The sequence below is a fragment of the Podarcis filfolensis genome (assembly GCF_964270895.1).
Source record: "Podarcis filfolensis genome assembly, chromosome: 5".
In the NCBI taxonomy this organism is placed as follows: Eukaryota; Metazoa; Chordata; class Lepidosauria; order Squamata; family Lacertidae; genus Podarcis; species Podarcis filfolensis.
The window spans coordinates 29,494,928-29,507,964 of NC_139608.1; the positions used below are offsets into that span (position 1 = coordinate 29,494,928).

Genomic DNA, 13,037 nt, shown 5'->3' on the forward strand with positions numbered 1-13,037 from the left:
GCTGGGACCAGCCTGGGGTGGGGAACACATAAGTAAGCGTGGCAGATGTAAAAGTAGAAGTATTGATCAGTTAACTTGTATGATCCTTCTGTCTTTCATCAGAAGGGTAAGGATCTTGCATAGTGGCCAAATCATACATGCCACGTTCCTACGGCTTTCTTGTTGCACAGAAGACACCCTTCACATGGTGCTTGGGTGTACATGTTGTAAACCCAAGCCACATCCCTTATGTAAGAGACATTAATGTTGGTCCAATTGGGTTAATGTGTCAAAATCAAGCAACTGATCTACCTGAGCCACGTTTTCATACCCAAGCTCCACTGTGGCATGACTTGGCTGCATAATCCTTTGATCTCAAGGGTTGTTTCTTCTGCCTTGCCTTTTCCATCCTTGACTAACAGCAACCAGATAAAATGTCTTGTGCAGGAAGCCATAAAGGCTCTGGCTTTGGTTGAGTCTCTAGGAGAAGAGACTTACAAATTCAGTAGCAGCCACCCAGAGCGAGGACGTCTCCCTATGATTAGTGTACTGTGGGTCTCACACAGTGCACACAGCAATATTCAGGCAGTACATGCATATATCTGGTGTTTATTAATAACAGGCAATTAGTCCTCTGCCCAGCCCAATCCTGGAAACCTTATTCACTACTCTACTTGGGAAGTTCTAGTGCTGAATTTCTGACAAGACTTTCCTGTGTGCAACACCACCTATTGGATTGGAGGTGTAACTGTATATGCAGCACCTGTTCAGTCAAATGGCTCCTCATTCATCTAGAACATGAATAATAGAATCATAGAGTTGGAAGGGACCCCCAAGGGCATGGATGCAGCCAGGATTTTTGTTGGAGGGGAAAACTGATGTGATTGGTCAATTAGTTAAGTATTTCTATTGTTTTACTTGATCTAGGGGAAACAGCTGCCCCCTGTCTCCCCTTGGCTATGTCTGTGCTTGAGGGTGATCAAGTTCAACCCCCTGTATTGCAGGGATCTCAGCTAAAGCATCCATGACAGATGGCCATCCAACCTCTGCTTAAAAACCTCCAAGGATGTCCATCTTTATATGCCTCTGAACTGCATTAGGACATTTGTGTAAAAGGTAAGGCTTTCACTGTATTTGATCAATGATATCTGAAAAGCAGGGAGTTAACATTTCAGTGACTAAATCATTAGTTTATTAGATAAATTTGCATTCTTCCTAAAACCTTCTTGGTTGAATTTATCCCAGGCGAATGACTTTGGTGTCTGCATATGTAGATCCATCATTTATGGGGGGGAAATCTTTGCATATCTGTAAGCGCATTCCAGGCTCACAGTGATTATTTGCAAAACCATTTGGCTTTTGTTGAAACAACAAAGAATTGACCTGTCTAAATTTTGGAACAGCAGAAGCAGCTCAGCATAACAAATGGCTGTAAACAGCTGCTTAGCAATTCCAGTAGCAGAGTAGCTGTCACCGTCTACTGAAAGCAAGCTTTTATGAGGAACACTCTAAATTCCTGAGGCATCCTCCTTCACTTATGGGTCATAATGTTTGCCAAATAGAGTGGGACACATGCCGCGTTTGGGCATGTTTTCTCCATCTGCCTTGTTTCTGAAAGGTCCCATTAGGATGTCCTGGGAGCTGGACATGGCTTCCTCTGAAGTGTTGCAGCTATTATGCTATAGCCTCCCTAGGGAGGTTCACTGGTCCATCTCACTGCTTAGTTTTAGGCAACTGTGTGTTGTTGTTTTTCAGCTGCACCAGAAATGTAATTAGGTGCTTTCTGATTAATATTATTGTGTGTTAACCTTGCCACGATTCAGGCCTTCTGCACAGAAACACACAGAGCAGAGACAGGGAGCTGGATCGAGCCAATGGGTAGGATTCTGATCTCTTCCTCTCTTCTCACCCTGCAGGTCTTGCTTGACCACTGTGACTCACCTAACATCGCAATGACCACCTGTCACCTTCCATCACCTGTCATCACAGCCACATCTTTACCTGCTCCATTCCTGACACCATATATGAGATTAGGTGTAGGGCAGGTAGGTGTGGCTGTACCCAAACAGTTTCAAGGGCCAAACTGGGAGCTCTGGAGAGCAATGGATCTGAAGTTCTCCACCACTGATATATTGGAGGGAGCATGGTCATGCACACTAACTGGACCATCCCCATCTCCACGGGCTGCAGCTTCACACCTTCGTGCATTGGGTGGGAGGGCCAAAGAAGGATTCCTCATGAGTTCAGGTGAACATGTGAATAATCCTCTCTAGAAAAGGGAGCTCCAGTCTGCAAAGTTCCTGATTGTGTAGATGAGTCTACCAACATTCAGCCAAACTGCCCTTCTGGCATGGAACTAATGGATGGGGATCCTGGGGACAGAGACAACCTTCCCCTTTCATGTATTCTTTGAAGGCAAAGGTTAAAAAGGTTCCTTCATTTTGCTGGTATCTATCTGGTTTGTTCGTTTTCTATTTTATTCATTTATTAAACAATTATGGCCTTGAATGTTCCATATTTTCTTGCCTTGGGTGTCTTTGGAAAAAGATGCATGAAATTGCTTCCAGAAACAAATGACTACAGCAGATATTGCCTATACAAGATCAAAAGGTCATACGCATTCAGACTCCTCTAGTGGAAGCTGATTGTTGACAGAGTGAACCAAGAGGTCAGAAATGATACTATAATTGGGTGCTTTTGGTATCACTTAGCCTACACATGATCCCTTGCTGGGGAATATAGGAATAAGAAACTTGAAGACAGAATTCTGTTTGAATCTCTCACATGCCATTGCTTTTCACTCTGCAAACTTTGATACCAATGAGATGATTGACCAAAGCCTCTTAGTAAAATTGCGAGCACCACTGGGTCAAAAATGGGCCTCGTGCAAGTTCATGCAAAGGGAGGTTAATAACAAATTGCTTGTGGCCTCTGATTCTTTTTTTTTTTTAATTTCCCTTTGGGGCAAATTAAGTTTCTTTATCTCAGAGATGCGGGAAAGATGTTGCAGATGTTGCTTTGGAAGAAGCGGCTTCAACCCAGAGGGAAACTGTTAGAACATGACCAGGCGAATTTACCTTTTTCTCTCTTTCCAAAACAAGATGCAGCCTGAAAAATGGTCATCTTTCAAAATTTGCGCTTCTCCAAATTTTGCAGTGCAGTTCTCCAGCCAAGTAATGTGTACAGAAATGCAGTTGCTAGGGTAAGGAACATGTATAAAAACATATTTAGTGAAAATAAGTATTAAAATGCATCCTATCTGGGGAAAGTTGTTTGCAAAAAAAATCTGTATATTAGGCAAAATCGCATATTGTAGAAAGATGATGGTGAATTTTCATAGGGGCTTTTTTAAAATGCAAACTTGTGCAGAAATTTGGAGAATTGAACTTATTACTGAAAAAATGAGAAACTGGGAGAAAGTGAAACTGACATGTCTGCCCATCCCTTGTTGTCACACAGGGCAGAGAGAAGCAGGCTTCACCCCAGTCTTTACGTCTGAAGAAAGTCTATGCATGTATATGTTAAAATGTGTACCTGGCTACATACAGACGTTTCATTGTCTGAACCTATATGCTCCCTTCCTGTCACATGTTCACTCATTTGATTTTGTTTTATTTTATACAACACACACACAGAGAGAGAGAGAGAGAGAGAGAGAGAGACTGTCAGCTGACATTAGCAACTAAAAATATTCCATCAGTTCTGATGGATTAATATAGGCCAGGGGTAGCCAGCCTGGTGCTCTCCAGATGTTATTAGACTACAACTCCCATCATACCTCACCATTGGCCATGCTTGCTGGGGCTGATGGGAGTCCAAGAGTATTTGGAGAGCATCACATTGACTGCCCCTGACATGGGTAGTGCACATCGACTGCAAAGTGAGTCTCATTGTATTTACCGAACATCTGTAAAGGGCTGAGCCAATCATGGCACATGCACACAGTCTTTACTATGATTAGCCACTTTGCATAATGAATCGAAATCGCTCTCTTCCAAGGTGATAAAGTGGGGTGGAGGGACTTCAAAGCATCCAGGTTTTAAATAATTTCTGTGCTGATCAGAGAATACACTGAGTTTTAATATTAATGCCAAATCACAGAAGGAAAATTCTCAGTGCTACGGGAGGGCATTTTGCTGTGCAGAAATACTCGCAGGGAGTAGGTAACAGGAGCAGCCCGCGATATTGCCTTTCGTTTCTAATGCAACATTCATGCTTGATGTGTCTCTCCTTACCGTCCCAGAATATTGCTGTGCACACTTTGTTCAAGCAAATGCCACAAACAAAGCTGAGCTGTAGCCGGGTGGAAATATATTCTTAGTTGGCAGCCAGAAATGCATTTTTGTTTAATGGGAACCGCGGGGAACTGTGGAAAGGCGTTGTTTCCCCCCCCCCCCGCTCCCCCTCAAAGTCATTTCTGAAAATGGAACTTCTCAAGAAGCTGAGAAGGGAACAATGCATGTTGGCGGAGGTGAGAGAGGTGCATGCTGGGTGAACTTGGCTTCAGCTCAGAATAATTCTGAGTCTGGTGCATTCAGCAGCCCTGGACAGGATAGGATTGCTGAAGGCAGAATGCAGCCTTCCAGCATGAGATGCCTGAACTTGACAGGTGGGACAAATGCAGAAGGACACACACACACACGACAAATGCTGTGTTTGAATTATCGTGCCTACACCCCCACACATTGCCACTTTCACAGGGCCAATGTCTTTGCACTGAAATAGCTGCCACCAAAGGAAAACTCAGTTTGGAAAAATGAAACCCGGAATGAATAAATCATGGAGGGGCTCTTCAAGCCTTGACAGTTTATCCAAGGCTCTTTGGGTGGTGAAAGACAGCACAATGCTGAGCCCGGAGGAGGGAGTGCCATTGTTCGGGTGTGTTTATGTGCCACATGAGCCCCTCACCTTGGATTCATGGTTTCTTTTTAAAGCAAGCGGTGCCCAGGTTGGCTGTCTGGCAAGGAGGTGGGAAATGGACGGGAACAAGCGGCTCATGCAGGTCATCCACGAAATGCGCTCGGAAATCATCAAGCTAGAGAGAGAGAACAGAGCCCTCCGGGGGCAGCTGACATGCAGCAGGCAGAAGGCAGCAAAGCGAGAGGATGGAGAAGGGGCCGAAGACAAAAAGGACAAGGGCTGGAGCCTCGCAGACTCAGTCGAAGAGGCCACTGCTTCGCCGGTGACTCTGCGCAGGAACGTCTCGGCAGGCTCTGCTCTGACACTACAGGAGCAAAAAGGTACCCATGATTCCTGATGGGGCAAGTTATGACTAAACCTTTTGTTTAGTGACCCTTCCTGGGCTAGAGGAAGAGGGAGGATAGCCAACATGGTGCCCTCCAAATGTCATTGGATTCAGTTCCCATCAGCCCCAGCTGGCATGGGCAATGGTCAGGGATGAGGGGAGTTGTAGTCTGGAGGGCACCATGTTGGCTAACCCTGAGATAAGCTAAAGTATTCCACTGATAGTCGCAAGCTGCTCTGGGTAGGCCTCAGAAACTCATCCTGTTACACTCGGAAATTAGGACAGCAGTAATTATTATTACTTTTGTTATTTTCATTTTTATTTATTGAATTTACATACCGCCCTAAACCCGGGGGTCTCAGGGCAGTTCACAGAATGAAATCAATATATAAATGCACAAAATACCTAATAAAAATAAAAATGACAACCCAATAGCAACCCCCCAAAAAACACCCACATTTCAAAAGTAGCTGTTGTAACGAGGCATGAACTAAAGGTTGAAATTAGAGTTCTGATATTACAGTCTCCCAAATTGAGGCAGTCTAATTGACATACAAATGGTTTGTTAATTATGTAAATCAAGTTGTGAGTTGGGAAATGGCTAAGCACCACCCGTCACTGCTTTTTGTTTACCTCATGCAGCCTCTTACCTTAACAGCAGGGAAGTGGAGTGTTGTTGTCATTGTCGCTGTTTTTCAAAATAATAATAATATTCAATTTATATACTGCTCTTTATCCAAAGATCCCAGGGCGGTGTATGACATTAAGAACATAATTTACATAGCATGATTATAAAAGACAATAAAAAACAACCACAGAAAAATATCATAATAGCAGTCCCCCCACATTTAAAAGGCCATAGATTGTTTAAAGTGTTGGGCTTTCCTTTCATGTTACATGAAGAAGGCTTGCATTCGAACCTTGCAAAGCCTAAATGAAAACTAAGATGTCTAAAGATGGAATTTGGCCACACTTTCCTGAAAGTAAGCTTCAGGCTGGACGTTTTGCCACTTGAGGTAAATAAAAAATGAACCTACCACTGCCGCCAACAGCCATGGGTACACCATGCTGCAGGTCACCACCATGACAGCGATGCAGGTGTACCATATAACCGTCCTGTTGCTCCACAGATGAGTCTGTGGAGGAGAAGGCAGGGGCACAGCCATGTAGGAGGAGGTGGGGGCAAGCAGCAGGCTCCTTGGGCCCAGAACTTCCACCTGAGGCGACCACCTCACCTCAAGGCCAAGCCAGCCTTGGTAAGCCTCATTAAAAACACAGATCTCACTTCTGAGTAAATTCTCATAGGAATGCTAAGAACAGTGCAAGGGGGGATCAGGCTCATTTCCCACAAAACCACTGGGGAGAATGGCGCCAGCACATTTTGCTTTCTGTCTCTTTAAAAAAAGAGAGAACTAGAAATCCAGTCCAGCTAATGGTGTAAATGGGCATTGGGTGGTATGCCTAACATCTGGCCAGCTGGATAACATGGCACCCCTAGTTAAGTAGCATTTTGCAGCATATCAAAAAGGTCTTTGGAAATAGCCAAGAATTAGCCGACAGTTCGGCACAAGTTGCACATAGCAATAATACGGGGGGGGGGGGGCATTTTTTGTTTGTTTGTTACTATGGTATGTATTTTTGTGTTTTTATATTATTCACCGCCCTGTGATCCTCAGATGAAGGGCGGTATAGAAATTTAATAAATAATGATAATAATATCTCAAGGAAGTCTCCAGTTTGCAGTTTAATTGGTCTTTTGCATTTGCAATCAATTTGGCTCCAGGACTGGCTGCTCTCACATGTAAGGACCCCCCCTTGTTCCCTTGGTTCCAGTACAATTCAGATCTCTCTGTTTTTTGTAGATGCTGTACAACAGGAAGTGAGGGGGCCTATGTCTCACAGGCTAGGTCTGACCCACTGGTAAATATTGTCAAGCCCACGATCCAGCCTTTGAAAGGTTTCCAGCAAGTTAATCTGCACTTTTCAAGGGTGGCACTCCTCGGGTTGGAGGTTATCAGCCAGCCTGTGCTTTCATGTCAGAGCCAGTGTGGTGTAGTGGTTAAGAGCAGTGGACTCGTAATCTGGTGAACCGGGTTCGATTCCCTGCTCCTCCACATGCAACTGCTGGGTGACCTTGGGCTAGTCACACTTCTCTGAAGTCTCTCAGCCTCACTCACCTCACAGAGTGTTTGTTGTGGGGGAGGAAGGGAAAGGAGATTGTTAGCCGCTTTGAGACTCTTTGGGTAGTGATAAAGCGGGATATCAAATCCAAACTCTTCTTCTTCAGAGGAATACCTTCTCAGGTGAGAAGCTGGTCAGTGCTATCTAACAGTGGAGGTTGATCCATTAGGATGCATGGTCAATTTCCCCACCACCTCAGTCAGATTCCAGCTGATCTGTTAGGTTAAGATTGTCACTCCGGGCTATTAATGAGAAAGGTTTTTTATTTTATTTTATTTTATTTTATTTTATTTTATTTAAAAAGACCAAACTACATGGATTACAATCTTTGCACAGGTAGCATTATGACGGTGAGACGTTATTCCATCTCCTCATCTGTGCCTTCGCTCCCTGGCAACAAACACCACAAATCTGACAAGAGGAATCCATTCAAGGGAGCCCTAGATGTGAAGGAGATAATCAAGCAGCCGACCTTTCCCACAGATACGCAACTAACCAACAAAGAAGAAAAAGGAGTTGCAAAAATTCCATCCGATTGCCTCTCCAGCAGTACATCCAACAAAAGGAGGTCTTTCCAAGACCATGTTTACAAATGCAGGTAGGCCCGACTGAAATGATGATTGAAGCTTCAAGAAATCCCTTGTCAGGTTATTGAAGAATGCAAAAGTCTGGTTACCTGATGGCTCCAATCATTTTATAATGTCAGAAGTTGGCAAGCATTGGTATTGCTTCCTACAGCTATGGGACTGGACTTGAGCATATTTAATTGAAGAATGAGCTTGATAAATTTCATGACCATATCCTTCCATTAGACATCTACCGTATTTTTCGCTCTATAGGACGCACTTTTTCCCCTCCAAAAATGAAGGGGAAATGTGTGTGCGTCCTATGGAGCGAATGCAGGCTCCCTGGCTTCAGCGATAGCAAGGCAAAGCCTCCGAAGCCTGCGCTCCGGAGGCTTCGCGTTGCTTCCGCTGAAGCCAGGAGAGTCTGCTCTTTGAGGCTGGCGGTGGGGAAAGCAGCGCTTCCCCCATCGCCCGCCCCAGAGGATGGGGGGCAGCAGGAAGGCGCGCAACGCCTTCCCGCTACTCTCCAACCCGGCTTCGAGGCTGGCGGTGGGGAAAGCAGCGCTTCCCCCATCGCCAGCCCCAGAGGATGGGGGGCAGCAGGAAGGCGCGCGACGCCTTCCCGCTACTCTCCAACCCGGCTTCGAGGCTGGCGGTGGGGAAAGCAGCACTTCCCCCATCGCCAGCCCCAGAGATTGGGGGGCAGCGGGAAGGCGAGCGATGCCTTCCCGCTACTCTCCAACCCGGGTTTGAGGCTGGCGGTGGGGAAAGCAGCGCTTCCCCCATCGCCAGCCCCAGAGATTGGGGGGCAGCGGGAAGGCGTGCGACGCCTTCCCGCTACTCTCCAACCCTCCTGTGGGCTTTTGGGGGAGATGGGGGAATTCCCCCACCTCCCGCAAAAGCAGGCAAAAGCTGTGCGCTCTTTAAAGGGGCTGCACGGCTTTGCTGGCTTTTCTAGGAGGTGGGGGAATTCCCCCACCTCGCAGAAAAGCCTGCAAGAGCCGTGCAGCCTTTAAAGAGCGCGCAGCTCTTGGGGGCTTTTCCCCAAGGAGGGAGAAGGGACTGACCGGCGGTTTCAGTCCCTTCTCCCTCCTGGTCGAAAAGCCCGCAGGAGTCACGCGGGGCTCCTGTGGGCTTTTGCGGGAGGTGGGGGAATTCCGCCACCTCCCGCAAAAGCAGGGAGAAGGTCTTGGAGTAGCGCACAGGCTGCGTGCAGCCTGTCCACTGCTCCAAGAGCTGCAGGGGGGGAATCATATTTTTTCCTCGATTTCCCCCCCTGAAAACTAAGTGCGTCCTATGGTCCGGTGCGTCCAATCGTGCGAAAAATACGGTATTTACGAATTATTTTATTAAGAGATTTATATTCTGCTGTTCACCCAAATTTGTTTACAAAAAAAAGGTCAAAGCATATCCGGTGCAATATTGCAAGTTGTAAACAGGGATGGAGAACCTGTGGCCCTCCTGATGTTGTTGGACTGCAACTTCTATCAGCTCCAGTCATCAGGGATGATGAATGTTGTGTTCCAACAGTATCTAGATGGCTACAGAGTCCATATCCCTTGTGAAAAGCATGTCAGCTTTGCAATGCCAAGTTTCACTATCATGGCAATCAAGGGGAAGCTTACGTGAAGTGCTCTGTGTGACTCAGGCTGCAGTCCTAAACACAATACCTACAACGTTCACCTCATTGGCTGTAGTAGGACTTGCTTCTGACTTAACATGCATCAGATTACAATCTCACTTGTAGAATCACAGTCCCCTGTGAGCAGCATTCCAGTTATCCCACTGGTGTCTTTGGGGCGTGCATATCTATTTAGAAGAGTTTTGGATGTCTTGACTATAATTAGTTTCCATATGAGGAGCAGGAGCCTCAAGAAACATTTTTGCCCTATTCATAAGAGGATAGCTTCACCAGGACCATGAAGATGCACATGCATGTTAACTGTCAAGCAATGCCCAGTATTTGCTTCAGAAACATTTGCTAATAATGCGGAGCCATATTTGCAGATGTAAACCCTTTGCAAGTGTATACAAGTGCATGATGCCCTCCAGATAGTGTATCCAAACACACCACCCAATCATCCCGTCCATTGTTAGGGATAATGGAAGTTGTAGTCCAGCAACATCTGCAAGGCTCTACATGGCTCGTCTTGTTATAGTGCACTGTGGCTTTGAAGTGGTTATTCCATGAGTCTTCCACGTTGAGTAGTTATTCTTATAAAAGGAATGCTGGAGGATTCCTCTAGATGAGTAGGAAGTGCAGTCTACACCATGGGGGAGCAGAAAGGAATTCAAATAATTATTTTTTTAACATTATAGTCTGGGGTGGATTATCATGCTTTCCAAAAGAAAAAAAAATTCCCCAAAAGGTATACAACATGGGTCTGCAAACTTAGGTCCACGGGCTGGATCAGGCCCAATTGCCTTCTAGATCTGGCCCACAGACGGTCCGGGAATTGCTGCATGGATCACTAGCACGTGTGTTATTTCTCTCTCCCTCCCTCACATGGTGGCGGTGGTGGCGGCGGTGCCTCCTCCCTTCCTCCTTCTGGCTTCTCCCTGCCCTGCCTAGAGGAGGAAGGGGGCTGGGTTTGTTGGTGCCAGCAGCAGCAGCGCTCGAGCGGCCACCATTTTAAGCAGCCCCTCTCAGGAGCCCTTTCGCACAGCACTCATCATCCCTCCACTGCTGCCGCCGCCAGCTCCTGCTGCTCGCAAGACACAGGTAAGCAGCCACTGGGGCTCATGGTGCTCTTGCATCATTTTCCCCCCAAAATATAGTCCAGCCCCCCACAAAGTCTGAGAGACAGTGGACCGGCCCCCTACTGGAAAAGTTTGCTGATCCCTGGTATACAATCTAGGACAAAGTTGGCAACCTGTGGCCCATAGATATTATTGACTATGGCTACCATCAATCCTGACCATTGGCCATGCTGGCTTGGGCAGATGGAAGTCGGGGTCCAACATCTGGAGAGCTAATGGTTCGTCAGCTCTGAACTAATTCAGGATACGTTTGCAATGATGAATTATGTTGTATTGATACATTTGTGATCCAGAAGGTAAAACATATCACATAACATTTTGTTCCAAATATCTTGCACATGTTTCTTTTTTCCCTAGGGGTAAAGTAAAGGCTGTCAGTTTCCTGTTACCCATGGACATGTCACGTTATTCAGAAAATCAAGGCTCTTTCACATGCTCGCAAAATCAGAACACAAAACAGTTAAGCACCATTATTGAAAAGGACATGTGAGCCGGTGAATATTTAAAGGGCCACCGTTGACTTCAGAGATAAACTCGCCTGAAGCGAGAGCCCTGCATCAGATTACATTTCTGCAAAGCTGTTTGGCAGAATGCCCTCAGAGAATCACCCGGGCCAGCACTGCAGGTCATTGGCAGATTGTTTTGCAAAGGGGGGGAAAAACCTGTGACAGAGACTGTCAAAAGCCTGTGTGAGGAGGGCTGAAAGAAACCCACTGATAACAAATGCCTCTCTGCTGTATTTTATTTTATTTTTTACTTCATGGTTTATTTCCGGAACCCCATTAAACAGCATTTTATATAACAGTGTTCACTGTGGTCTTTTTAAGAGCGTGTACTATAACCTCCCTTTACTGCTCAAACTGCCAGAAATATAGAAACTTGTAAAGAAGAGGAGATAGTGTCTATTTTATAAAGCTTTAAAAAGTATGTGAAAGAAATACAGGAGCGTATCTGTCTTTCAAATAATAAAAGTTTGGTTTGTGTCCATTTGCATTTAGCCCCTGAAACATTCTGACAAATTACTAAAAACATACATATTAAAACATGGTGGATTTTAAGTATTCCCTTTTTGCTATGCTTGCTCATACAGTACCTGATGACTGATATATGCATTTAATTGCTCTTGTAATTAAACTGTTACTAGCAGGAGATATTAAACCAGCTTCCATGAGTAGGCATTTTCATTTTCCAAACTCAAGATTTGATGGCTAGTTTCCTCTAGCTAAATATTCCTGAAGAAGGAAGACCATAAGAGCATTGCTGGATCAGACCTAGGGTCCAGACTATGTTATGCTTAAAGTAGACCCAATGAAATAATTGGGACTTAAGTTAGCCATAACTAACTTAATTGATTTCAGTGTGTCTACATGGAGCAAGATAGGAGTCTGGATACAACCCAGGCAAGAATGAGGTCAATGACAATGAGAGTAGAAGAGGCAAAAGGTCCTCAAAGATGCTTGGCAACCTGAATGCTGACACTCAAGAGTACTGAAGGAGCTTGTGGGTGCAATCTCAAAGCCCCTGTCCATAATCCTTGAGAATACTTGGAGAACAGGTGAGGTCCCTGCAGACTGGAGGTGGTTGTCCTCATCTTCAAAAAGGGTGGAGACCCAGGTGACTGCTGACCAGTCATCTTAACGTCAATACCAGGAGAGGTCCTAGAGCAGATAATTCAACAGTTGGTCTGTGAGCACTTAGAGGAAGATGCTGTGATTGCTAGGACCCAGCATGGCTTTCTCAAAAGCAAGTCATGCCAGATGACTCACATTTCTTTTTTTCGTGAGAGAGAGCCGGTGTGGTGTAGTGGTTAAGAGCAGTAGACTCGTAATCTAGCGAACCGAGTTCGCTTCCCCGCTCCTCCACATGCAGCTGCTGGGTGACCTTGGGCCAGTCACACTTCTCTGAAGTCTCTCAGCCCCACTCACCTCACAGAGTGTTTGTTGTGGGGGAGGAAGGGAAAGGAGAATGTTAGCTGCTTTGAGACTCCTTAGGGTAGTGATAAAGCGGGATATCAAATCCAAACTACTCCTCCTCCTCCTCCTCCTCCTCTTCTTCTTCTTCTTCATGGAATTACAGGCTTGGTGGATCAGGGCAATGCTGTGGATATTGTGGAAATCCATATTTTTTAATGTATGATATTTTAGTGTTTTTTGGTTTCTATGGAAGCCGCCCAGAGTGGCTGGGGAAACCCAGCCAGATGGGCGGGGTACAAATAATAAATTATTATTATTATTATTATTACTATTATTATTATTATTATTATTATTATTATATTGTATCTGGATTTCAGTAAGGCCCCCATGATA

At 45.5% G+C, this 13,037-nt stretch overlaps 2 protein-coding genes across 2 annotated transcripts in view; one reads left to right on the forward strand and one right to left on the reverse strand.

Annotated features, from left to right (window-relative positions):
• The window catches only part of LOC310762549 (uncharacterized protein), a 537,990-nt gene that overhangs the window by 360,931 nt on the left and 164,022 nt on the right, over positions 1 to 13,037 (reverse strand). The window lies entirely within an intron of this gene.
• CCDC195 (coiled-coil domain containing 195) lies at positions 910 to 11,457 on the forward strand. Its single transcript, XM_083613972.1, has 5 exons — positions 910 to 1,095; positions 1,896 to 2,024; positions 4,914 to 5,219; positions 7,742 to 8,003; positions 11,089 to 11,457. Exons 3-5 carry the CDS (start codon positions 4,955 to 4,957, stop codon positions 11,219 to 11,221), a joined length of 660 nt encoding a protein of 219 aa, XP_083470098.1. The 5' UTR covers positions 910 to 1,095; positions 1,896 to 2,024; positions 4,914 to 4,954; the 3' UTR covers positions 11,222 to 11,457.